General features: G+C 39.8%; 1 protein-coding gene across 2 annotated transcripts in view; it reads right to left on the bottom strand.

Moving 5' to 3' along the window:
- LOC132092337 (NBAS subunit of NRZ tethering complex) overlaps positions 1-26379 on the bottom strand; it is a 145556-nt gene that overhangs the window by 47668 nt on the left and 71509 nt on the right. For both annotated transcript variants that reach the window (XM_059498516.1, XM_059498517.1), the window contains exons 40-45: positions 24649-24786; positions 11712-11944; positions 10782-10892; positions 5739-5992; positions 3538-3872; positions 389-598 (exon numbers count right to left, since the gene is read on the bottom strand). In XM_059498516.1, the coding sequence (XP_059354499.1) occupies positions 389-598; positions 3538-3872; positions 5739-5992; positions 10782-10892; positions 11712-11944; positions 24649-24786 (1281 nt within the window). The remainder of the gene's footprint in view (positions 1-388; positions 599-3537; positions 3873-5738; positions 5993-10781; positions 10893-11711; positions 11945-24648; positions 24787-26379) is intronic.

The following is a 26379-nucleotide window of genomic DNA, read 5'->3' as shown; positions in this document are numbered from 1 at the left end:
TCATGCACATTCCTATGGGAGCATGTTGTGTGACATGGTGAAGGTGTGTCCGTAATAAGATGCGGCAGTATCTGCTCGATAAGTGTGCAGTGTAAAAATGAATCCATCTATTTCCATATACAAATGGCTCAATGTGTGAATTTAAGAAACCACAGGCTGACATGGACTGCCTGCTACTATCCTGCAGACAGCACACCAGGTACAAACCTGCCAATCAAACCAGCCACTGTCACACAGGACAGGAAAGTGAGAAATTGTATAGGAGAAAGAAAGAGAGAAAAAATTGGCAAGTAAGATGGGGACATACATAATATTTAAGGCCCTGCTAACTGTTAGCATCCGTCTCAGATGATCAAATCACAAGAGTATGTGTGTGTTGACCAATTACCTCTTGGCTTGTCTTGAGTGACATAGGGAAGGAGTGGCTCAGAGTCTCTAGGTGGGTAAGAGACTGCTGTATGTGAGTGAGGGCGGGGTCAAAGCTGGAGGCGGAGTTTTCACTTCTGTCATCATTACCCTTTTTCTTACTCTTTTCGCTAATTCCTTTTAGAGCCTTCTGTGCACGCTTAGTGATCTCCAGCCGGGACTCTACTGAGAGCTAAACACACAAAAGCAAAGAGAAAAACATGTCAATGAAAGAGTTTTTTTTTTGTTCTTTTTCTCAATGGTCAATTTTTTTTTTATACCAACTTTAAAAAATAGGATGAAATCCCTTCCTATAAAGACAGCTATTTATTTTCATATACATTAAGATAAATGATTATAATATTAATATACATTATTTATACACTATCATTACAAAGTTTGGGGTCTATCAGATTTTTATAATGTTTTTGAAAGAAGTCTCTTATGCTCACTAAGGCTGCATTTATTTGATCAAAAATAGCCAAAACAGTGATACTGTTAAATATTATTAAAATGTAAAATAACTATTTAGAAATGATTCTAATATGCTGAATTAGTTTTTAAGAAATGTTTCTTAATGTTATCAATATTGAAAACAGCTGTGCTACCTCAAAGTTCAAAATAACAGCAGATTTCCATCATCAAAATAAATAATCCCCATAATAATAGTAAATAAATGGCTTTTAATAGTCACCCACAAGTGACCCCATATAGCAGAAGCTACCCAGAATAAGCCCAAAACCAGAAATGAAGAAATGTGCTGATGTTTTCCGGCTTATAAAAATATTCAGTCAACAATGGGCCGTTATTCTGCTGCATATCGAATTATGCAACATCATTAGTGTTGGGGATTTTAATGGTAGAATTATAATCCCCAACACTAATGATGTTGCAGAATTCTGTCTAATCTCATTTCTCATCCAGGTTCATCTCGGTGAGAACAGTTCACATGCCTGGATTCATCTTAATATGGTTTACCTCCGACACTCCCCTCCTACGCTCTCCTGCTGTCATTTACGCACACGCACACGTACGTTAACTGTATTTACTCACGGGTTCACACACAGTCTACAGCAGAAGCATGGCAGATGTCATTGGTTGTTTTTCCCTGTGGTATTCTTGAGCACCAAATCAATGGTGGGAAGTGGGTGTGTGTTTATGGCAATGAGTGTTTGTAACTTGCTTTCTGCAAAATCTAATCATTATAACATATCAACATAACAATCATTACAATAACATCATCTGAACACTCCAGGGGCCACCGAGCATTAGCAATTAGCCTTTTGATTACAGGCTCATTTAGGATGTTTGCCACAGTGCCGTGTGTATGTGTCTTTTTCTGTATGCACGTGGGGGTTTGACTTGCAAGCAGAATAAATAGAATATGAAGCCATCTGTGAGAAACAGGAAGAGATGATAGGTGCTAAAACATCAAACCACACTTAGTAGACATGAACATGTCCAGAGAAGTCCATGAACACACCATATGCATAAGTTATGGCATATACTGTACATGTGCATGTGTTGATTTTAATAATTCATGTTATTGGACAACAGACTTTAAACATGTCAATCTGGGCACCGTGCTTCACTTAGAGTCTATGAGAGCAATCGCATTGGACAAAGCGTCTGACTTGATGCTGCAAAGAGGATACAATGTGGACAATACATTAATAATCACTTTAAAAGTGCATTTTTAAATGGAAACGGCAGTGGCCAATTGCTTTGTTACAGTTTCAAATACATTTAATGATTTGTCAATTTTAAAAAGTCAGTCATTAACATTTTTTCAATTTAATAACATTTCAGATTAGAGCAGTAAGCAGTAGAGACAGGACCCGAGCCCAACAAGTACATTTTGATTGACAGCTTTTTTTAAAGCCCGAACCCGTTTACAGCCCGACATTATTCAAATGTGTGCACACACACAGCTCTTTTGCCTTTTGTCAAGAATGAGTCATTTATACGTTTTAATATAATTTATTCATAACTAACGTAGACTAGACCACTTGGAAGTTGGAATAAAGAAATAAAATAAGTCCTCTGTGACATCGTAACATCTCAGCATTCTAGACATAGGCTCATTTAACCTATAAATAGACCAATGCACCAATAAAAACACATCATTTTTAACAAATTAAATTAAGACAAATTTTAAATTAAGATGGGCATTTGGCAATAACGAAATTAAGATAAAGGCTTCGCCGGATTTGCTTCGCACTAGCAGATGATTTTAATAAAAGAATAATGCCAACATTAGCGTAAATATGAGATTAGGCTAAGCCTACATGTTTTTGTGGAGGAAAATGATTGAGTCCACTGTAGAAAACTTCAGCGCGTTCCTGCGCTCACTGATGGTGCGTCATTATTCACTCATTATTCTCATTATAAACCTGGTCAAAACTTTTCCATACTTCAGACTTTGCTTTAGTTGCTGGTGCAACCAAAACGTAATCACCAGAGGCAAGCCTCCGTTACACCTACTCGGCATTCATTTTCGCATCTCTCTCGCGCTAATCGAAACAAATTACATGACCGCTCGTTTACCTCGCAAACTGGAGCGCAAGCCCGAGCCCCGTAAGATGATTTCAATTAAAGATCTTCAGATCTATTTCAGATGGACTAAATGTATATGTAAAAGGTAAATGTATCAGTAAACCAATAAATATATTTTTTAAATGGACAAAAATATATATATATATATATATATACATATATATATTAAAATAGTACATTAATAAATAATTCATTTGCACCTTTTAATCTGCAAATAAAAAAAAAATCTTCTTTGCCGTTTTAAATAAATTTTCTATTTGCCAATTTAAAAAGAGATTTACTTTTGGATTTCTTTTCTTTTTTGTAATACACTGATAATCATTTTAGAATTTTTAGAAGTGGCCCTCCCAGTCCTCCACTAAGGTCTCAAATAATTTAAATGATCATGCATTTGACTGACAGTATTTGAAATAAAAAACACAGCTGTTTGCTTATAAAGATACATTTATAATCTTGTCTTGTACTCACTGTAATTTTTGTCAAATATATATATTTTTTTTTTAGTTTGAAAGGATTTTGTAAGTAGAACTTCACAGAAACCCCCAAAAAACCACTCATTTTCTGCATTAGACTCACCTTACTGGCGGCTTCAGGCGAAAAGGTAATGGCATCCAAGAAGTTAACAGAATCTACAGGCAGAAGTCGGTCAAAGTATTTGGCACAGGTGTCATAGGCATGCAGGAAGTCGTGATCACTCTGGGGGGCTTTTTTCAGCACATGCTGATCCCCTTCCCAGAACAGTTTATGAAGCCAGGTGGCATGTACAGCGCTAGAGGTAAGCGCTTCTCCTCCCTTCTGGGGGATTCGAGGGGCCAGTTTGGAGATTGACAGGACGTTCTGGCTGGTCAGTACCGGCTCCAGAGCTTTCAAAGGATCGGAATCCTCATCTGTCAACTTCTTATAGTCCAGACCTAAGCAATAAGACATGATTTCGGCATCATATAGAACACAGACTGAAGCTAGTTGTCACAATACCGTGAATATTTCTCAGGATGGGTGTTTTTCATAAAGTAAATTTCTTTATAAATACAAACCTTAAAGTCTACAAAAAGCTATTATTGCACATTATTCACCAGTGCACTGAATATTTTAACTTTTTCATGACAATGTTGTCACTCTATGGGGCATGTTGTCACACTGGAATATATTATGTGCAGTTTGAGAATACTCTCTTCATCTCTACAAATCCAAAAAAATGGGACATTTATTGCAGTTTCCAGCTTTCATGTGGTTTCTATTTGTGTCAATCTATGTGAATAGGTGAAGACTTGGCATGCCTCCAGGAAATATCAAGTCTGACAGACAACATTACACTGACACACAAGGCCTCAGAAGGGCATTCATCACATACATGCACTCTAACAGACAGAGCTGTGGAAAAAAAATGTGCTATCTCTCTCCCTGGGGTTGTGGCAGATGCTACTGTATGAACAGTCTTTACAGGACTGTGTCTGGAAGCATGTATGTGTCAGAGTGTGTTTCCGGTGCCTACTAAGTGTAAGTGTTTAAACGGGAAGGTATCAGTTGAGAGAAGAGAGAGTGTGGTGTGAAAACTCTCTGACAAACTCCCCCCTTACCTCTCAAAACACTCTCTCCAAGATTATCAAGTTTAAACAAGACAAGATCATTAGTTCTTCTAGCTCTTTTCAGAACTACAGTGATTCAAAAGTCTATCTTAGGTAAGGTATTTTTATGATATTTAAAAAGTGACACAAAGCAACTCATAATATTTCATCATAAGACTACAAATTATATACGTATACGGTTCAAAAGTTTGCCACTGGTACGTTTTTTAAAATGTTTTAATAGAACTCTCTTGCACTCACCATGTCTGCATTATTTATTGGATTGAATATACAGTAAAACAGTACTACTGTAAAGAAATACTACAATATTTTATATTTAATAAAATATTTTAAAATGTAATTAGTTTATGTGATGGCAAGCTGAATTTTTAAAAGCCATTATTCTAGTATTCAGTATCACATGATCCTTTAGAAATCATTATGATATGATGCTCGAAAATAGTTGTGATGGTTAATATTTCTGTGGAAACTGTGATGCATCCTTTTCTGGATTATTTGTTGAATAGAAAGTTCATAAATACAGCATTTAAAAAAAAAGAAAAGAAATCCTGTGTATCATTATAAATGTCTTTACTGCCACTTTTGATAAACTTAATGCATCCTTACTGCATCTAATTTCATTCAAAAAGAAAATGTATGGACCCAAAACAGTAGTTCTCTCTCTCTCTCTCTCTCTATATATATATATATATATATATGTGTGTGTGTGTGTATATGAGTGTAATTATTAACTACAGGCACATGTAATTGTATTCAGAATTAATTAATAGATATGCACACCGGCTGTAAATCTGGTCAAACAAATTCATTTAAGTACACAACACTCTTGCAGTTATGAGTGAATGATCCTGGTTAAGTTTGCCACTATCACATGTAGCGCCCCAACACTGGAGAGAGAGAGAGGTACTTAGCTAATGAACTCATTCAAACCTCACTCCATGTCTCATTTGCTTCACAATAATCTTTCCTTTCTTATCAGAACAGAACAAAAATGTATTGTATGCGGGCTAATTAACATTCCTCTTATTTTCACTGGCACCCTCACAGCTCAGTGACCCATTTCCCGCTGTCTCAGCTGGAGAGAGATGTGTCATTACATGGGAAGTTTCTGGTTATGGTGTTGATTGACATGCTTGCAAGCAGGAGCTGATGAAATCTGATGTGTTTGTTTGGACTTTTGTTGTCACTCACCGATGGCGACGGCTTTGAGCTTCTTTAGCAGTTTGAGGTGTGTGTCAGGCTTCATAGCAGATTGGGGGAAGAAGCTTGCGCAGCCGCAGTTTTCCAGAAGAGTGAAGTAGAAGAGGAGTCGGAGCTGGTCGGTTCCGGCTATGCTAGGGTACACATATTTAGTCATGTGTGTGTAGAATGACTCCGGGTTAGTCTTTAGAGTCTCAAACAGGCCCAGAGCCTCCGTCCTGTCCTCAATGTCTTTGGTGGAAAGCCTGAAGGAAGACAGAAATGAGAGATGGATGGCAATGGAAGACTGGAAGGTGAGAGAAATGATAGAATGAGCAGTCGTAGCCAAGGTCTGTTGAAGCAGTGATCACTCAACCTTTCCAAATTGCTTGTAGAAAATCAATTAAGGCAATGTGCAGGCAGTTTCCCCCCAATTGTCCCCCGAACCAGATGAGGTACATTAAGGTCGCTGTTAATATGCTGTGACGGCCCACTCGTGCTAGAGAATTGATTTCGTTTAATCTAAAAGAACTTCGTCAAACTGCTTAAAGTACATTAAACTTTATTCACCATAGTTCGACCACTTCCAGGACCAAAAAAATGATAATTTCAAGCAGTGAATTATAGCCTATGGCAAGGGTTTACTGACCCACCATAAATCCGATGTCAGGTTTGGATTTTATCGGTGACGTTTTTTGTAAGCGCTGCTCTGATTTCCATAATTTATCTCCATGGTGACTTCATAAGCAGGCGTGTGGATTGGCCCTCCACCTCGCTCTAATTGAATGGCTTTTCAGTAAAGATAAACAGCTTTATTGCACCACAGAATATCCCATAGCAATTCTGATGCATGGAAATGTTTTATAGAGTTGGGTTATCAATAAATTACCATGTGAACCTTCAATAACTGCCCAGCCCATTTATCCAGCAGGTCTGCTGATGCTGTACGTGAGGGTGTAACGTGTGAGAGGGAAGGGGATGGAGAAAGAGTCATAGAGAGAAAGAGAGGGAAAAGACATAAAAAGCATTCTGACTCGCAAACAGGACAGGAAATAAAAGATGGAGTCAGATTCAAGGGTTGCGTAGACCTTCACAGAGGCAGATGGCGAAAAAAAAGACCACTCAAAATTCCAATGTTGTGAAAAGTCTTAGCTTGTGAATTTTCTGCGTTTGCACATATTTCATATTGTTACCGGTGTTTTTTTTGATGAAAATGAAAGACGATGTGAAACACAAGCAAGTCTGTAAGAGAATGGCTGAAAAAAAAAGTAAAAGTTCTCAAATGGCACTGTACATTCCTCACATAAACTCAACTAAAATGCTGATGGAGGAACCTGAAATGTGCTAGCATGCTCAAAAGTCCACAAATGTCACAAATGAAGCAGTTCTGCAAAGAAGAGAAAACATGCATAAATAACTACACAGTAAGAATTTGGCTGCCATTATTGCCGCCTAATTGCTTTCTTTAATAGATACATGCAACTTGTAAATATGTAAATGTATTTAATGTAAATCTCTGTGTTTTTAGTTCACTTATGCTTCATAGGTTCTTGCTGAAGCTCTAATTATATTCAGTGTAAAAATATGCAAAAATGCGTGGGGGAAATATATGGGGGTGTAAAAAAATGTCCCACAAAACTGCAAATTAGTTCATATAATATCTTTCTACAAATACTGTATACTTTGGTTTCTACTTTGGTTAACTTCTATAGAGCATAAGAGGCACAAATCCAATATTTCTGTTAGAAATATAGTGTCAGTAAGATTTTTTTTATTTTTTGTTTTAAAAGTCTCAGAAGGTTTTCACATTAGATGATCTTGTTTGGTCCAACATCTATTCTCATAAAATAATAAAAACAAATATTTATTTATTTATTAATTTGTTTAGTGACTAGAAACATTCATAGGACACATCCAGGTCTCAACATTTGTGTAGGTAAACACTGTACCTGCATGTTCTTATTGTGTTACAGCTAATCATATTCAGCGTTAATGCAACAAAATGAGCGAGCTGCAGGGTGCATGTAGCCATTTGGACAGAGCCCAACACCTATCCATTGTCCACGGAGCGTAACCCCTATGGACTTTAACTCATGTTTATAGATATGTCTATACTGGCTAGAGGCACGATGTCTTGGGGCCAGAAAGAGAGACAGAAAGAGCAATGCAGAGAGAGGAATGTGAGACAAGCTGGAAAACAACAACAGGCCAGAACAAAGTGAAGAAAAGAGGAAGAAGATACCAGAGACAAAACAGGTAGGACAGAAATTACAGGAAGGAAATGCGGCAGGGGAGAGATAAAGAGAGGAGCCTCTGACTGCAGTCTGCTTATTAACACAGAATAACTGCTTCTAACAGGATCAATACTTCACTAAACACAGCAGCCATTAATCCTGTCTCCTGCTGCAATTACAAACCAAAGAACAGTTAAAGGGTGTGTGTGAGAGACAGAGGCAAAGGCTGAATTCAAACTCAATTCTTCAGTCAAGGACAGGCTAAGGCACTAACCATCTACAATATATAGTATATATATATATATATTATATAAAGGATAGTTATAGTCCTCTAATTTAATTGGCCAAGTGGTTCCCAAGGGTGAGGACAGAGGTCAACAGCATCGGGACATTCCAAAATAGGAAGAAAAAAAATGTAGCCAAGCAATGTAAATGTAGTCAAGCAATGCTCAGATTGACTTGCAGCAAAGATTGATGCTGTGGCATCTTTTTGAACCATTTGAAGAAAAAAAATGACCAGAAAAAATGTATATTAACTGGAAAAATGTTGTGTGAAATGTGTCTTGAAAAGTTACTTTATAGTAACATCATGATTATAGAACTATTGTAAAAGTAATATTACATTGCAAATAATTCAGCTTTGATAAATCAAAATTAAACATGTCAAAAACTACATGCATGATACAATAGGCTACAAAAATTGTGTTCCTTCAGCCCCGTTGTACCGTATATTTGGTTGAAAATTAGTGCAAACCTCAGCTTAATCAATAAAATGAAAAAAATAAATGAATAAAGGGAATTGATGCCAACAAAATGTCTGTTCAATTTGAAATAGCAATTAGAACCTGGCTCAAAATGCATTGAGCTATAGAAGCTAGTGCATTATATGGCAGAGTTTGGTAAGAGTATCCTCAGGGTACAAAGTGCACCACACAAAGCAAGCAGGGCAGAATAAGATCAAAACCCTACAGTTTATTTATCTGGATTGAACAAGGAACCAATGGAAATATCTAAAACCAAGTAACCTCAACTACCATATTCAAACTCCCAAAAACCATTCCATTAAGTCTGTGAAGAGCCCATTCATTCAGGTGGTCTAAAGCATGACTGAAATGATTAACAAGAATCTGGCCTAGCCAAATTATTAATGCACAAAAATAAACTTAAACAATACAAAAGGAAACTACAATGTTATTTGGCCCCAAACAGAATACACAACAACAGAGTACCAGAGAAAAAACATAAATGAAAAATCAGGTATATACAAAGCAGCTGTCCAGAAAGAGCAAGATAATTTTGGATTGACCATCTGTTCTATGTAGGATTCAGGAATATCCCACATTTGAAACATTTTGTCCTGATTTCTGAAAGTTGGAGTATAAAACACAATTTCAGTATCTGGTTAAAAAAAAAAATATATATATATATAATAATAATAATAATAACTGAATAAATACATTAAATACTTAATTTATAGTGTTTATTAATTTTAAGTTTTCACAATTTAATATTTAACTTAATTTTAGTATTTCTTTTATTATGCTTAAGTTTGCAAATGTTTTGGCAATACATACCATCTGTCATATCAAAGCACACTGGAATGGAACGGAATTGATTTGAACTGATTTAAGCTGAATGGAACAGAATGCAGCATTATGGAATGAAACTGAAGCGATTAGAATACTGTAGATGCAAAGTCTATTTGAGTAATTTCCATCCAAACCAAAAGCAACCATTTCTATGCAACTCAATTGCACAGAACTGCTTTAAAGCTCACACATGACATAAGGAATTACTACGTATCAATAAATCTGACCAAAAATGGGGAAGATGCTTAAGAGGCAAAATTACATCATGAATACAATAAATCTAAGCAGGAAAAAAAAAAAGAAAAAGAAAAGGATTGGCCCTTTTTCAATGCCTTTGAAATTACATTTTAACCACATATTCAAATCACATAAACTGAGTAAATAACATAAATGATGCAAAATATGTGTTGACGAGTCCTCATCAGTCAGAAAAGCCTATTTGCTGACAAATTAACAAACAGAAACTGCAATACAATAAAACTTTTGAGTAATTGCCAAAGTTGCTCAAACTCCCTCTGGTGCCATTCTCTGGTAACATCTTTGATAGGGGGGAATTTTAGAGATTTCATGTTCTACACAGAGCTTCCAAAAAAAAAACAAAAAAACAGCTAAATAAAACCGAAGCCTTGGGGATGCTAATAAGCATGCAAGGACTCTCACAGATGAAAAAAAAACATCACATTCATAGTAAATCAGTTTCACCCAAGCAATCTGTACTAAACAAGTAAAGTCAAATGAGTGCATGTTTATGTAGAGGGAGGGAGAGAGAGAGGGGGTGATTAAACCCGATGAGAGATGGAGAGGGAGTTGATTAGACCAGGCTTTGAACAATGCTTCAGCGGCAAATTTACCGTGCAGCAAGCTCAGGAGAGGTGGCACGTTGTTGTGTGTGGATTTTCAAAGCCTTATAAAACGGACTACAAAACTGTATATATAAAAAAAAAAAAAAAAAGCTTTCTAGCCTTTGCAACTAAACTACAGGTCTGGCAAGTCACACAAACCGATCGCCTGGAAGCCATTCTCTGCAATCGATCAATGCAATCTACTGTTTGCACTTCTAGAGCGCCGGGGTCACAAGGTTCTGACCTGCTGGGGCCCCTTTACGTCGAGGAAAAAAAAACAGTTACTTGTGGAAGAGATTGCTTCTAACTGAGGTTTTGCAGGCTCAAGCCTCTGAAAAAGTGTGAGTGCTGTTAATGTCTGCTGTGTGTGTGAAAGGATGAGCGTCTTACCCGCTATCAGTGAACAGGAACTCAAGGTGCGTCATGTGCACTTCCCAGAGAGGGATGCTGTACCGCTGAGCCAGAGAACGAGAGATCCCATACACACTCTCATCTAATGTCCTACATAGACAGAAAGAACAGATTAAATAATAGAACAGAAGATATATATAGAATGACAGGCAGACAGAGACAGATAGATAGATAAACATACATAGACAGACACAGACAGACAGACAGACAGATAGATGGATAGATCATTTCAATAACATTTTTCATGAAACTTTTTTTAGATCACTCAAGCTTCAGTTTTTAATTAGATAAATTCAATCTTTCTAATCATGGCCAATTTGGCAGACCATCAAAGGCCAGGCATAATATATTCCTAAAAATCCAGATCTGTCTTGCTCTGAAAGAATGATTTGATCCCTTTTTATGGCTGCTCTTGCAAATCAGATCTGCCCTGAGCTGCTGGAACTTTACTCTGCAGTTCCTACAGTAAGTAGTGAATGTTGCCAATTCTTGCTAGACCTTAGTCACCCCAGACCCGTGATTCCAGTGCTCACAAAACTGAGTCTCAGACTCTGTAAAGCCAGAACTCTTGTCTGGATCAAAAGATCAATCCTAAAACATGAGCTTCTATTCCAGAGACCAGCGGAAAGTCATACTCAAAGGGCAGACAGATAAAAGTTGTAGGATGTGTGTCATTCTCTTTCAACTCTGGACACATTCTTTGTGAATGCCAAGCATCTGCAAAGTTGTAATCTAGAGAAAAGGTCACTTCATACTTTCCTTTTATGCCACATTAGAGATGACATTACCATTATTCTAAACAAAATGTAAATATGAAAATAAAAGATGGGTATCTATATTAATTTAAAAAGTATATGTTTTTGTAAAAGTATACAGTATGCTTTTTTGTGAGTGGCACACAGTACTTACTCTGCCAGACCCAGAATAGTTTCTTTCTTGTACTGGTTGTCGCTGCTAAATCTCTGGACATCAACTCCACGGCCGAGCCCCTGTAGCACCTGAGCTTGAGTAAAGTCTGTCAGTCTCTCACTGTATAGTCGTAACTGACCAATCAGGATCTGCAGCTCCTCATCCCCCCAATCACATCCAGCGTGGTCTGTCACATGCTTGGTCACAAGACGAATGAGCTCTCTAGGATCAGCCTATATAGAAACAAAATCCAAAGAATCAATACTGTTTAAACGGAGCAGCGAGTAAGACAGCAACAAAAGTGCTTAACTATGCAAAGTTGAATCTTTCACATCCTATCCATGAAAATGAATTGGACTGTGACAACACATATTCAGTCTCCGATCCAATACCAGTCAACTTATTCAACCATAAAACTTTCTGTTTCCAAGATTAAACTAAATTGCGAATCTGAGATTCATAATGTGGTCTCACACTTCTCGACCTGTACAGTATATTGCCTCATTACTACGGTACACCATTGTAATCGTTATGCTAAGTAAGAATTAGAATTCAGTGTAATCCAGTTTGCCATGAGGAGAAATGAACAGGTTAAGAGCCTTGACAGAAGTACAGAATCGAGAATGATTACTCACTAATCTATATGGAAATTATTACATGAGTGTAATAACAGACTCTGATAATGGGAAGCTGTGTGGGATTGTGTATTGTTGAACTCTGACCATTAAACAGCACATGTTCTGTGCTGACAATACGGACAGAAAAAAAAGACAGATTAGAGGGAAAGAAAAAGGTACAAGAAAATAGAAAAACATAAAAAAAATGGAGCACAACGACAGACAGACGTGTTAAGGAAGATAAAACAGAGAAAAGGATAGAAGGATGAGAGAGAGATGAGAGGAAAAGACACGAGGAGAGGTATCTTGGATGAACTAGTTTTGATTTAAAAAATCCTTCTTTATAAACAAAAATGTTAAAAACAATTTAAATTTGCATATATTCTATGGTAATATTAATAAATGGTTATATTTAAATATTTCAATTAATATTAAATATATCACACTATAATAATAATAATTATATATATATATATATATATATATATATATATAATAATATTATACTATAATAAATTCAATATTATACTGTATATTAAACACCTATTATATACAGTTATACACCTGTTATCTACAGTAGTTTTAAACAGTAATTCAACTTAAAAAAAAACAATGAAATTTGTTACAGACATTCAGATATTATTTAAAGACATTTTATATTCCGCATATTTCTCTTCATGGTTTCAATGTCTCTGCAGGCAACAATTCACTGTAGAAAATAAAACGTGATCAGCACAATCTGTTTATCCCATTTTTTATTTTTTTAAAGTTATCGCTATACTATTATAGTGTTTATTTATAGTTTGAATTAGCTTTTATTTGTAATATTTTAGTTTTCATTTTAATAATTTTGTTATGTGCTTGTTTTGTTTTGTTCTTTCTTTAATATATCAAGATTTAAGGTATTTTTATGTCATGTCTAACACTTTTAGTAGTTCAACCTAAACTTATGTCATATTTTAAGTTTTTCATATAATATTTGTTTTACCTTTTTTACCTTTATTTCAAATAACTGAAAATTATTTGTATTTTTTAAAATTAAAAATGTATTGTTTATTTTAAAAGTAAAAAATAAATAAAAAAAAAGTTTGCAAAAAAATATTTGCATGCTGGCATCTTCCACTCTGGTTACTTCTACCAACTTTTTTTTAATGGTTTGCCATCCATGACCAGAACAGATCTCTGCCTCATTTTTAGGTCACTGGTTGAGAGCCACTGATCCGTGGGATGCAGAAAAGACAGAGTGATGGATGGATATGGCGAGCATTTGAATCCCCTCTCCAAGACAAGCTCTTTCATGATGAAACATCTTTATCCAGCTATTCTCTTTCTGTCTCTTTCTCATACTTTATCTTTAGAGAGTGTCAAACCAACCACAAGCAAGACTCGCCCTGTAGCTTATCTGTCAATTGCAATCTATCTTTTGCTCTTCCTGTTGTTCACACCTACAATGTTATGTGCGAGTGTAATCGGGTTCTCCGCAGCCCCGAGTGCACATGTGAACTATAATAACCGACCCTGTGGATGATGTGCTAGGGGATTCAGGCCAGTTTTAGACCGTAATTACCTCTAATGATGTTAAAAGACCTTTGTGGATGGGTTAATGTGTGAGGTTTACTGCATATTTGCATGCTTTTTAGTCTGCAGTGCAGTAAAATAACAGACTTGTCGCATTTTGCATCCACATCACATCTATTTCTGCTAAATGTCCACAGGTGTGTGTACGAGAGTGTAGAGGTGGCTGGTTTAGTGCCTCCCTCTAGGTCCTAAAATATCATGCTTGATCAATCACTTTTTATGATTACATTTTTTTTATTGTAAATCCAAAAAATTATAACAGCGGCATCTAAAACTGCTCAAAAGGTATGGGCAGAAAACTAGTAGGTGCTACAAACACCTACTGCTTATAAACACCTATAACTATAATGGAAACGCGGGTGGGCTGAATACATACTTGTGTGTGTGTTTGCTGTAGGCTATGATGAACGGTTGTGTACTCAGTGGTTTGTCTGCCTCGCTCTCACCCTGACAATTATCCTAAACAGCATTTTGACTCCTTTTCTCAAAGACAGAAGCGAGCAACTTGGCTTCGCCCAGCAAAGATCTAGCAGGACGGGGTTTATTATATATATATATATTTTAAAAAAAGGAATTGGTTTAAAAAAAATGAAAGCCTTGCCTACTGATGCTTAATGCCCAAAAAGAAAAGGACAAAAAAATAAAATAAAACTCCACAGTGTTAAAAGGAACATCCATCAACATCAAATAAAAGGCTGATAACTAATCTCCGCATCCTCGCTGGTACTCAGAATGCAATATTAAATTACAAGCTTGCGCTGTGTATGACAGACGCAGCACTGGCTGTAAACGCGTCAATCTTTAATAATGTGTTTATCAAGCAACAATATCTCTGTAAGCAGATTTCAAAGACCAAAGGTAGACTTTTAGTTGTCGTGCCATTTTATAATCATCCTGGAATCTGTCTGTTATTCCACATTAGAAAATGAATGCGTGGTATAGTAAAGATGGGCTGGTAACTGAAACTTTGGCAATACAAACCCCTATGACAGTGATTCATGAACTAATCAGCCCTGAGCAAGACATTTAACCCTAGACACTCGAGGGAGATTAGAGACTAAGCAACAGTGGCGAATGGGATGAATGGAATGCAGAAAAACATATTAGGAAATTTGTTCATTTCTTCTTCACTACTGTTACCAATGAAACTGTGTGACAGATTAGGTGATAAAATGTCATTTGTAATTGTATGTTTAGTACATCTATTAAAACAATCTACTACAGAAGACGATTCATTACAAAAGAATAATGAAATCCGAGTAGCGTTATTTGATTATTAAAAAATGATTATATTACAAATGTAAAAGTTTTATGGTAGCTATATATATATATATATATATATATATATATATATATATATATATATATATATATATATATATATATTAGCAAGGACAAAAGGACTGATCAAAAGTGACAGTAAATTAAAAGACTTAAAAGTAAAAACTTTCTATTGAGCAAAGAATCCTGGAAAAATATTGCATCACGGTTTCCACAAAAACCATGCGGAGTAGTGGGGGAAGAATTTTGGACAAACAATAAACAATAAATCAGCTAATTAAAACATTTTTTACAAACACAAACTACACTATATCAAAAGACTACTTTACCATAGACTCAAACAAGATCCATCTAAATTAAGTAACTTCAAAGATCGCAGATCTTTTCTTTGGTTAAATAAAAGTAGAAAGCATGCATTTCCAAGGATGCACTGCTTTCATTTAAGACATGCGCTGCTTTCCATTTCAACAGAATCAGGACCAGAACACAACACCGGTTACGGAAGAAAACACTTGCTCACTGTTAGTAGGGCGTCACAGTACAACAGGATCACAGACTCATTCCAAAACCGAAAACATAATTATGCACTTAGATTTGAAAGAAACATCTTGTTGGGCTTAATTTGCAATGCAAAGGCAGTGCGCCGTTTGAGATGGAGCAGGATTCATCCAAAGTCCCGACTGCACGCTCCTACAGACCTACTTACTTTCAATAACAACACGTACATGTGCTGCCTGTGATAGTGATGATGTCTGAGGGGGATCTGCTTGGAATCAAGGCAGAGAGAGCAAAGGAAAGCACAGGGATGGATGTGTGACAGGCAAGAGAGAGATTATGTGTTACGTGAGAGAGAATGAGGAGGTTTGAATTAAGAGAAAAGGAAGGATAAATGGATTACCATAAAAGAAATGGAGAGATGGAGAGAAAAGGCAAATGAAGAGACAAATGGATAAAGACGATGCGAATTTGAAGAGGTACAAACGGCGGGGGCGTTTGAGGCCTGCTGTACAGCTTGTCTGCCGCAGGAGACTGTCTCCTTCAACAAATATCAGCAAACACGAAGCGAAATGTCACATGGAAAGAGAACAAATGAAAATAAAACACAGGACATCATATTCTTTCTCTTTCCATCAGTGGTAATGGATTTTCTCTAGTATTTAACCAACCCCACATAGAGGTACATTACCATCCATTAAGAGAAGTGTGTTCATGCGGATGTGTGAATTGACATACGGTGTACAGTAAACACTGGCCACTTACTACCATAGCTTTCCTTGAAAAAAAAAATTTCTTAGTGCACATGTGGACAGCATGCGGCTGTGAATTCAGCGAACTTCAACCTTGAAAAGATCTACAAATAATAATTTCCTTCCATTTACTTCTGTATTGCTCTTTAAAGGGGAAGGCCATTCAAAATTTCCAGTTCGGATGGGAAAGATATTGAAAAAGGGAACAAGCTAAAATATATATCTTTAAAGTCTGTCATTATTTTATCTCCTGACGAGGCGCGATCAAAACAACTAAAAAAGGGCATAAAATGGAACCAAAAAATAGACTTGTGACATGCCTTATTTGAGTGTGCTTTTTTCAGAAGGTGTTTTGTTTATCGCGCACCTGCATCAGCCCTGAGACTTACTGCTCAGCACTCAAGGGTGAAACGGCAACACGTAATCTCAGTTCACAGGTGCTTTAAACATTTCTTTTTTTCTTGTCCTTAGACTTAGCCTGGCTTTTGACTTGAGCCATAGAGTTTGGTCGCCATTGCAGCTACACCACTATTTTTTTAAACTTTGGGGTCAGTAAAATTGCTTAAAGATTTCTCCTGCTTTTTTTCAGCAAAGATGTATTACATTGATCACGGTTAAGACATTTCTAATGTTACAAAAGATTTCTATTTCTAATAATTCATCTTCTTTTGAACTATAGATTCATCAAATAATCCTGAAAAAAAAAAAACGGTTTTCACCAAAATATTAGGCAGCAAAACTGTTATTAACAATGATGGAAATAAATAATGTTTAAGCACCAAATCAGCATATAAGGATGATTTCCGAAGGATCATGTGACACAGAGTGGAGTATTGGCTGCTTGAATGAACAGGAATGAATAACATTTTAAAACATCTCAAATAAAAGTTTTATTTAAACAGTATATTACAATATAATATTACACAATATTACTGTTTTTACAGTTTTTTATTTATTATTAAATATATGCAGCCCTAGTGAGCATAAGAGATTTCTTTCAAAATGTACCCCAAACCTTTGAATATTAGTGTAATTATGAAAAAAAAAGATGAATAGATTGCCTCATTGACATGAAAACGGACAAATCACAGTTTACGTTGTTTTTATGTCCCATTTCAAAACATATTTGGGTAGTTCACCCAAAAATAAACATTCTGTCATCTTTTACTTGACCTCATGTTCTTCAAACCTGTATGACTTACTTTCTTCGGTAGAATACCATAGAAGATATTCTGAAAAACAACTATATTTTTTGTAATCTAATGAATGTCCTTGAGGTTCATTGTTGATGGACCCCACTGTTCACCAAAATATAAATACATAAAAAAAGTCATATAGGTCTGAAACAATGTGATCACGGATAAATGACAGAATTCTCTATTTAAATAGAGTAAAAATGCCCCTTCGTATACGGCGCACTTGATTTTCCCAGAAACTTTGTATCTGTGATCTTTGTAAAACTATGACAGAGCCACAGTGCTGATTTTTTCACTCTGTGATATAATAAGAACATTTCCTTGTGTTTTTTTTCTCATCCAACCTGTTCAGCCCGTAGCTAAGCAGAGAGCTGATAACTAAGTGACAGCTCTCAGAAAGCAACTGTGAAGACTCTGAAACAAACACAGACCGTTTCAAGCTCACAAGAGCAAAACGTTTAATGACTCGAATTCACAGAATTAGCTTGCAGGTCTAGTTCATTAAAACAAAATATCTCCAAATCTTGTGTCAGCAGCAGCCAAGTGTTCACTGAAACTATGTCTAAATATTAAAATATCATCAAACAATAGGTTACTGTCGTAACCCCGGTTCTCTGAAACATCGAGTGAAGAGATCCACCTATGGGAAGGGCATCCGTACCTGACCTCTGCAGAAGCATCCAATTGCACCAAGTCTGGCTAGACAGACAGAAGCGCGCAGCCAATGCCAGGTAAGGCCCCACCCCTTACCTAAGGGCATATAATGGCTACGACGCTGCTATTCTCCAGTAAGTATATTCGCTTCTCGTGTGGCAAGCAGGGCAAAGCTGGTGGATCTCTCCACTCGATGTTTCAGAGATCCGGGGTTACGACAGTAACCTATTGTTCGCTTTCATCATCTCGTGTTTGAGATCCACCTATGGGAGAGACATGGACAGCTCCCCAATTGCCCAATACACTCACAGTGAGGTTCTGAAAGCCAGAGAAGGATGGTCGCCCCAGAGAGGTGGTGCCTGACACGTCCCATAATCATGAAACTGCAATACTGACGCAAACACATGACTGTTGTGCACATGCAGCACATGAAACTTGTATGTAGTACACACACGATAGTAACTCTAGCAACACCAAAGTGCATATAAATACACCCAGAAAGGAATGGAAATGCATGCTTGGTGACAAGAATGTACGTGACCTGCCGGCCCATTCCCTCCTATTCGTTACTTCCAACGTGGTTGCAGGGAAGGGCTAAGAAGACCCCACCCCTAAAACCGAATGTGCTACCGAGATGCTGGTGACATCCAGCCGGTAATAACGCACAAAAGTATGAGGAGAAGCCCAACTGGCAGCGGAGCAGATGTCCTGCAGTGACACTCCCCTAAACAAAGCCCAAGATGCCCCTCGTGGAATGAGCTCTGATGTCCCCTGGGGGCTGCACTCCCTTGGATTCATAAGCCAAAGCTATAGCGTTCCCAAGCCAATGTGAGAGGCGTTGCTTAGATATGGGATTCCCTCCATGAGGGGGTGCCCATGAAATAAAGAGCTGGTCGCTCTTCCGGAAAGCACTTGTCCTGGTCATATAAGTCTGTAATGCACGGACGGGACACAGAGCATTTAGCCTCTCATCCTCCGGGGAGGAAAAAGGTGGAGGGTGAAAAGCGGACAGCTCCAACACCTCCGAAGTGAACGCAGGGAAGCACTTCGGCATGAAGGCCGGATTAGGCTTAAGGGAAACCTTATCTCCACTAAGAGATAATTTAGTGCACGAGGGATGAACCGAGAGTGCATGTAGCTCACTGACACGTTTAGCTGATGCCAAGGCCAAGAGCAAAGCTGTCTTGAAAGACAGAAGCTTTAAGGAAATACATCCCAGAGGCTCAAAAGGGTATTGAGACAGAGCCTCCAGCACCATGGAGAGGTCCCACTCAGGGACAGTTCTCCTGATGACTGGCAAGGAGCGGCGGGCACCCTTCATAAATCTGCGGATTAGAGGATGCTGCCCGACTGTTGAGCCCTCAAAACCCACATGACAGGCCGAAATCACAGCCAAGTAGACCTTGATTGTGAAAAAAGACCTACCTTTTTCCAATAGGTCTTGCAGGAAACACAAAATATCAGGAACTGAGCTCTGATAAGATGTGAGACTACGCCCATCGCACCACCCCTCGAACACTTGCCACTTACAGCCATACAGGGACCGCGTAGAAACGGCTCTGGCATTCTGTATAGTAGCAATCACACGCGGCGAAAGCCCCAGTGCGCTTAGGTTCGTCCTCTCACGGGCCAGGCCCAAAGAGCCACCCTGTCCGGGTGCGGGTGATAAATCTTCCTGTTCGCTTGAGACAAAAGGTCCGTGCGGGGGGGGAGGCGCAACAGCTCAGCATATAACAGAGGGATTATCTCCGCCAGCCATGGTGCTTTGGGCCACCTGGGTGCTATCAGAATGAGAGACAGGCACTGCTCTCTCACCCTGGCCAGTGTGGGAATTATCAGGCACAGGGGACGAAAAGCATACAGCAGCACTCTGGGCCATGGGTGGGCCAGTTCATCTACCCCGAGGGGCGCGTCCACGTCCTTTAGCGAGAAGAACATAGGACAATGGTAGTTTTCGCGCGAGGCGAATAGATCTACGGTTGCCTGTCCGAATCTCATCCATAGCATATCCACTATCTGCGGGTGAAGACGCCAATCTCCGTAGATTGGGTTTCCCCTCGATAGAAGATCTGCGCCTCTGTTTAGAATGCCCGGAACATGAGTCGCGCGTAACGATAGGAAAACCGGTCTGCTCCACACCAAAAGCTTGTAAGCTAGAGCGTGAAGTTTCGACGAGCGCACGCCGCCCTGACGGTTGATATAAGCCATTGCTGTGGTATTGTCGCAGCGTACGGGCACATGATGTCCCTGCAGGCGAGGCAGAAAATGATTCAGAGCCTTCCATACAGTCAGAAGCTCTAAATAATTTATGTGGGCTGAACATAGTGTGCTCGGCCACAGACCGTTCACTGTTCTGCCCTCCTGGGTGGCACCCCAGCCTGTTAAGGACGCATCTGTCGTCACAACTTTCCGCATCATAACTGTCCCCAGAGGGGTTCCCTGTGCGTAAAAGTCTGTGCTCTTCCAGTGGCGCAAGGCTATCGAGCAGGCGCGTGTCACTATTACAGAGTGGCAAAGATCGCGCGTTGGGCTGAAATGTAGTGACAAAACCCATTTCATGAACGCTTTCATTCTCAGGAGTCCCAGCGACACAACCTGGATGGTTGAAGCCATAAGACCCTGCAGCCTGAGGCATGTGCGATATTGTACTATCGCCCCCTCTCTGAACTGCGATAGACAGTTCATCAGAGAGAGAACGCGCTCTTGAGAGAGACGCGCTCACATGGAGACTGAGTTCAACTCCAAGCCCAGGAAAATGGCATTCTGACTGGGTGTAAAATTGCTCTTGTTAACATTCACTCTGAACCCGAGAGATGTGATGAGACGTGTGCAGGTGTCCTGCAACACTTTCTCCTTCGATTCGGCTATGATGAGCCTATCGTCTATGTATGTCAGAATCCTCAGACCTGAGATTCTCATGGGTGCCAAGCCTGCCTCCGCACACAGACAGAAACACCGGGGGCTTAGACTGAGCCCAAACGGCAGAACTGTGAATTCGTAACATGTGCCCTGGTAGGCGAAACGAAGAAACTTTCTGTGTGGCGGATAAATGCTTATTATGGAAGAAAGCATCTTTCAGGTCGACCGATGTGAACCAGTCGTTCTGTTTTATGGCGCGGGCGAGCGAGCCATGAGTTAACATTCTGAAATTGTATTTCCTTAAATGTTTGTTCAACACACGAAGGTCCAAGATAGGGCTGAGAGAGCCGTCCTTCTTTGTAACCAGGAAATAACTAGAATAAAAACCCTGATTCATCAGACTGGGGGGCACCACTTGAATCGCTCCCTTGTTTAGGAGGAAGGATATTTCCTCTTTCAGAATGTGTGAGGCGTTCACTTCCGTGTGTGAAGAGAGAACGCCGTTGAAATGTGGGGGTTTCATTGCAAACTGCAGTCTGTACCCCTGCATTATAGTACGCATCACCCACTCGGGAGCCGAAACAGTGATCCTCTCTCCAAAACAAATTCATTAGATTTGTTTGTTTTAATGTGTTTTTTTGTTTTTTTGTGTGTTTTGTGTTGGGGAAACATTGGGGCCGAAGCCTTTAATAATTGGGTGAGGGGAACAGAGTGTGTGCGGTGTGGTGACACTGCTTCTGCACTTTTCCTCACAACAGACCCCTTGAACGTGAGTGGGGAACACACAACGTTCATAAAACACATGGGCTGGGCAGCCTCGAGAGGAGGGGAACCGCTCCATCCAGAGCACGTGCTCTCCCACCACTGAGAACGCCATAGAGCACCCGCAGGCTTGGACGGCCTGCCGAGCGTTACGGAGGACGAGGTCGTTCACTGTAAGGATCTCCTTCCACAAGGGTAGGGAAGGAGTTCCCTTTTCCAGCTGTTGCTTTAGTAAGTCCAAAATTTCCGCCTGGTAAGCGGAGAGGAGGGAAGAGACGTTCAGGGCCCTAACAGCCAAGGCCGAGGACTTGTATGCGGCCTGGTGAACTGAGGCAGAAAAACGGTCCATTTTGTTGGGCAAGACCGGCTTAGGGGGAGCGAGCAGCCCGCCCTAAGTGGGGTTAAGGTGCCTGGCGATGGAAGGCTCGATAGCGGTGGGGTCACCCATACCATGAGCTGCCATATCCTTCACTTCAAGGCTCGTGAGACCGTGTTTGAAGTCGAGCAGGTCGCTCCAATTGTGCCTCATGTGCTTAACGCACGCAGGATGGACGGGGAAGAGTTGTTTCCTCAGACCGGGAGGAGGTCTCAACACTTTCCCGTCATAGATATCCCTCTCCTGGTCAGTGGCGCTTTGCGGAGCTGGCCACTTAATGTTGAGGCTAGCGGCCGCTCGCTCACAAACCTCCAGGAGGATGAACTGAGGCAGGGCTGCATGGACGCTAGCCTGGGGAACGCCAGAGGGCGGGATGGCCTCCTCGTCCCTTCTGAGATCCCAAGAAGGGCCGCATCATCCTCATCGCCGGAACCGGCCGGTTCATCGACGAGCGTGAGGTTGCGGAATGCGGGATTGGGCTGGTCAGCCCAAATAAGTGAGGCGGCGCCCCTGGAGTCCCCCGGTAGCGCGACGTCGTCACCATGTCCCCCGTCCGAGTCAGAAAGGCCAAGCTCGGAGCACTGGGTCGCTGCAACTTTAAGACGGCGTCGTAACAGCTTCTTTGGCAGCATAAGGCAATGGCTGCTATTATTCGGATTCTCCAGGGCTTCTTGAGCGTGTTTAAGGCCCAAACAAACCACACAGAAAGGGTGAAGATCCTTAGCGGCAATAAGCGCACCACACGCGGCCGGGCAGGCCCGTGATAGGCTTTTCCAGGGAGAAGCGGAAGGTTTAGACAGTGACATACCAGCGAAGAACTCGGAAAAATCCGTGGCGGGCAGCCGTGGAAGGAGGAGCAGGTGAAAAAGGTGAGAGCGCGGGTGGCTCCGAATACAGAACACAGCGAAAAGGCTGAAAAGACGACTGTCATGTCTGGCGGAGGCTGATCTGGCGATATATCCTCCTGAAGACACGAAAGTGAGCAGCGTAATCCAACCGAACTGTGTCAGTGCAGAGATCGCGAGAAGCGAATGTCAACTGGAGAATAGCAGCGTCGTAGCCATTATATGCCCTTAGGTAAGGGGTGGGGCCTTACCTGGCATTGGCTGCGCGCTTCTGTCTGTCTAGCCAGACTTGGTGCAATTGGATGCTTCTGCAGAGGTCAGGTACGGATGCCCTTCCCATAGGTGGATCTCGAACACAAGATGATGAAAGAGAACCACTCGTGACTAAATTTTCTTTACATATTTTTTCTCCTTTTCTAAGCCATATTCTGTAAAACATTTTGTGTACACATAGAAAATGGATTCACCTGTATTTACAATCTATTCCACTGCTTAATAGAAACTGTTAAAATGTAAATTAAGAAAACTAGAAGTTGTGACACTGTATTTATATATAATGTCTTTGAGTTTGTGTCGACATTTGCAGGCACTGCAATACTCATCCAATATAACTCGACTTGTGCACTTCTAGTTTTCTTCCAGAATTCAATACAGGCATCTATGCTTATATCTTTCATGAGTCAAAGTCTCAAAAATGTATGGGAATAGTGAAAAGTTCAGTCTTTTTTAATGAGTATAACATTAGTGTTACAAGCAGACCAGAAGTTGTCCTCCCTAAAGAAGAACATGGGAGGAATGAAAATGGAAAGAAGCAGTGTGAGTCACTGTTTCATGATTTTCAGGATGATTCTGAAGTTTTAACAAATATAAAAAGTAGTATGCATTACACTAGGTGTGTTTCTCATAAGACCGTTGGTGGGTTGTGGACTGTACGGTCAAAGAAACCGCATCAACAACAAATTATGTTTTGTGTTGTTCCTTCACTGTTAACTAATAAGTCTTAAAGGGAACTGAGAGGAGCATGCATCATTATAACACAGAGACAGAGAGAGAGTCTGAGAGAATGAGAGTTACAAGGGGAACGGGAGGGAGAGATGCTGAGGTGCAACAGAGGGTGAAAATGAAAGATGGAATTATGATAATGGAACGGAGGAACGGAGCAACATGAAAAATGAGAAAAGAGGCATGCGGAGAGAAGATGCAAAAATTTGCAGGGAAGCGGTAAAGTGCTGTCATGTGTAATGCAGATAAACCTGAAATATTACAAGAAAAGAGGAAAAGAATGACACCATAGGAGCTGTGTAAAAGAGACAGAGGTGGAATGTGCAGGGAAATGGGCAAAACACAGAAAGAGAAAAGGCTGATACCGTTTTATCGGTCCATTTCAAGGTGAGAACTTTTATTGTATCGCTAATGAATTCTGTTCTGGACTCGTGTAAGTGTTTGGAAACTTGCTAAAATGATAGATGAAGAATGGCTGTGGAATGGAGGGTGACAGAGAAAAGTGTTGGTGCACGCTTACTCTGTAAAGTGGGCTGCACTTGTCTTTAAAGCAGGGTGCAAGACGGGAGTAGATCTGAAGAGAGTAGTAATAGGCAGCTAACTGCAGAGACAGTGCTGATGGAGGTTGCTTCTCAAAACACGTGTTAGCATCCAACACCTGAAACAGAAAAAGACAAAGAGGTGTGTTCACACTCACACTGAACACTAATCTAAATTGGTTTCCCAAACTGATCTTTAGAAACACTATTGCATGAGCCCCTTTCACACTGCCATTCCGGCAAATACACGGGTAAAGTGTTCCGGCAATTGTTCCCGGGTCGCTATATTTTGCACTATCACACTGCCAGTGATTACCCGGGATATGTGTGTGCTTTCACACACAACTCTTAAAGATCCTGTAACGACACGTGACATCAGGGCGTGACGTGTAATGTACGAGTCGAAAACGTTAGGCACGTTATACTTTCACTGAAGCAAGCAAACGATCTCGGCGTCAGCGCGGAGAGTGAGGAACTAACTGATCTCTGCTTCATTACAGTTTGCAAATTTTTTTGTTCCGAACGTTGATCTTTCTTCAAAACAGCAAGTAAAAGAGTCGCGCGATAACGTGCGTCATCACTTCGACACGGCATTAGATCTGGCTTTTGTTCACACAGCGCTCGTCTCGGTCGAACCCGGCAATGTTACTAGGTCCCCGACCCGGGTTCAATGCCGGAATCAATCCCGGGACATGGTTGCTTTCACACAGAAGGCTACCCGGCAATGTTCCGGCAATATGCCGGGTCCGACATGCAGTGTGAAAGGGGCTATGGACAGTACTGTGTTCAAAACCATTGACTCATTAACTACAGTACATAGCGAATTTTACATAGTTTATTATATATGAAAAGAGAGTTAAAGTGTGTTGTGTAGATTGGTTGTTAAACCATATGCTTTCTATAACTTACATTTCAAGATGTGTCTGTTCTTTCCATGTAGAAAATATATCAGAATATATTTGATTTTAATATACTGCTGAGTGTCAGTATTTTGGACCAATGAGATTCCACTGTGGGCAGGGCTTATAAACTAAATAGGGGTGTCATGATATACCGTTATTGACGATAATTGTGATATTTAAATAATGAAAAAACATTATTGTGTTAATTAGGGGCGTTATTGTTGCTATTTAAACATGAATAGTACACATACATATGTTTTGAATAATGAAACACGAGGAGAATTAAAACATTTGTGTTCATTTTTTATTTTTCATGATTTCTATAGATATTGTGATAGATCGTTATTGTGAAATTTGCGTGGAGTTACTAGTACTTACTAGTTCTAGTACTTAAAGGGATGGTCCACTTTGAAATTAAATTATGATAAGTTTTAGCTTACCTCAAGGGCATCCAAGATGTAGGTTTCTTTGTTTCCCGCAGTATTTCCCATTTTGATATTCTTAGGTCAAACTGTTCTTGTCTGTGACTCATATAATGGAGGTCTATGGTCACCACCTCAAAGAGCATGCACAGTGGAGTCCAAATTAAACAATTCCCCATCGTAAGTACACATTGATGACCTAAGACACGAAACGAGCGGTTTGTGTAAGGAAACGAACAGTATTTATATCGTTTTTACCTCTTGTACACAACCACATCCAACTGATCTGAGGGCGCGAGTGCTCTGCCTTTGTCTGCGCAAGCGTGGAAAGTGCCGGAAGTGATCTCTCGCGCGTGTACATCACTCATTGTTTAGACTTACTGGTTTA

Source organism: Carassius carassius, chromosome 18, assembly GCF_963082965.1.
Source record: "Carassius carassius chromosome 18, fCarCar2.1, whole genome shotgun sequence".
NCBI lineage: Eukaryota > Metazoa > Chordata > Actinopteri > Cypriniformes > Cyprinidae > Carassius > Carassius carassius.
This window is presented reverse-complemented; position numbering and strand designations above follow the sequence as displayed.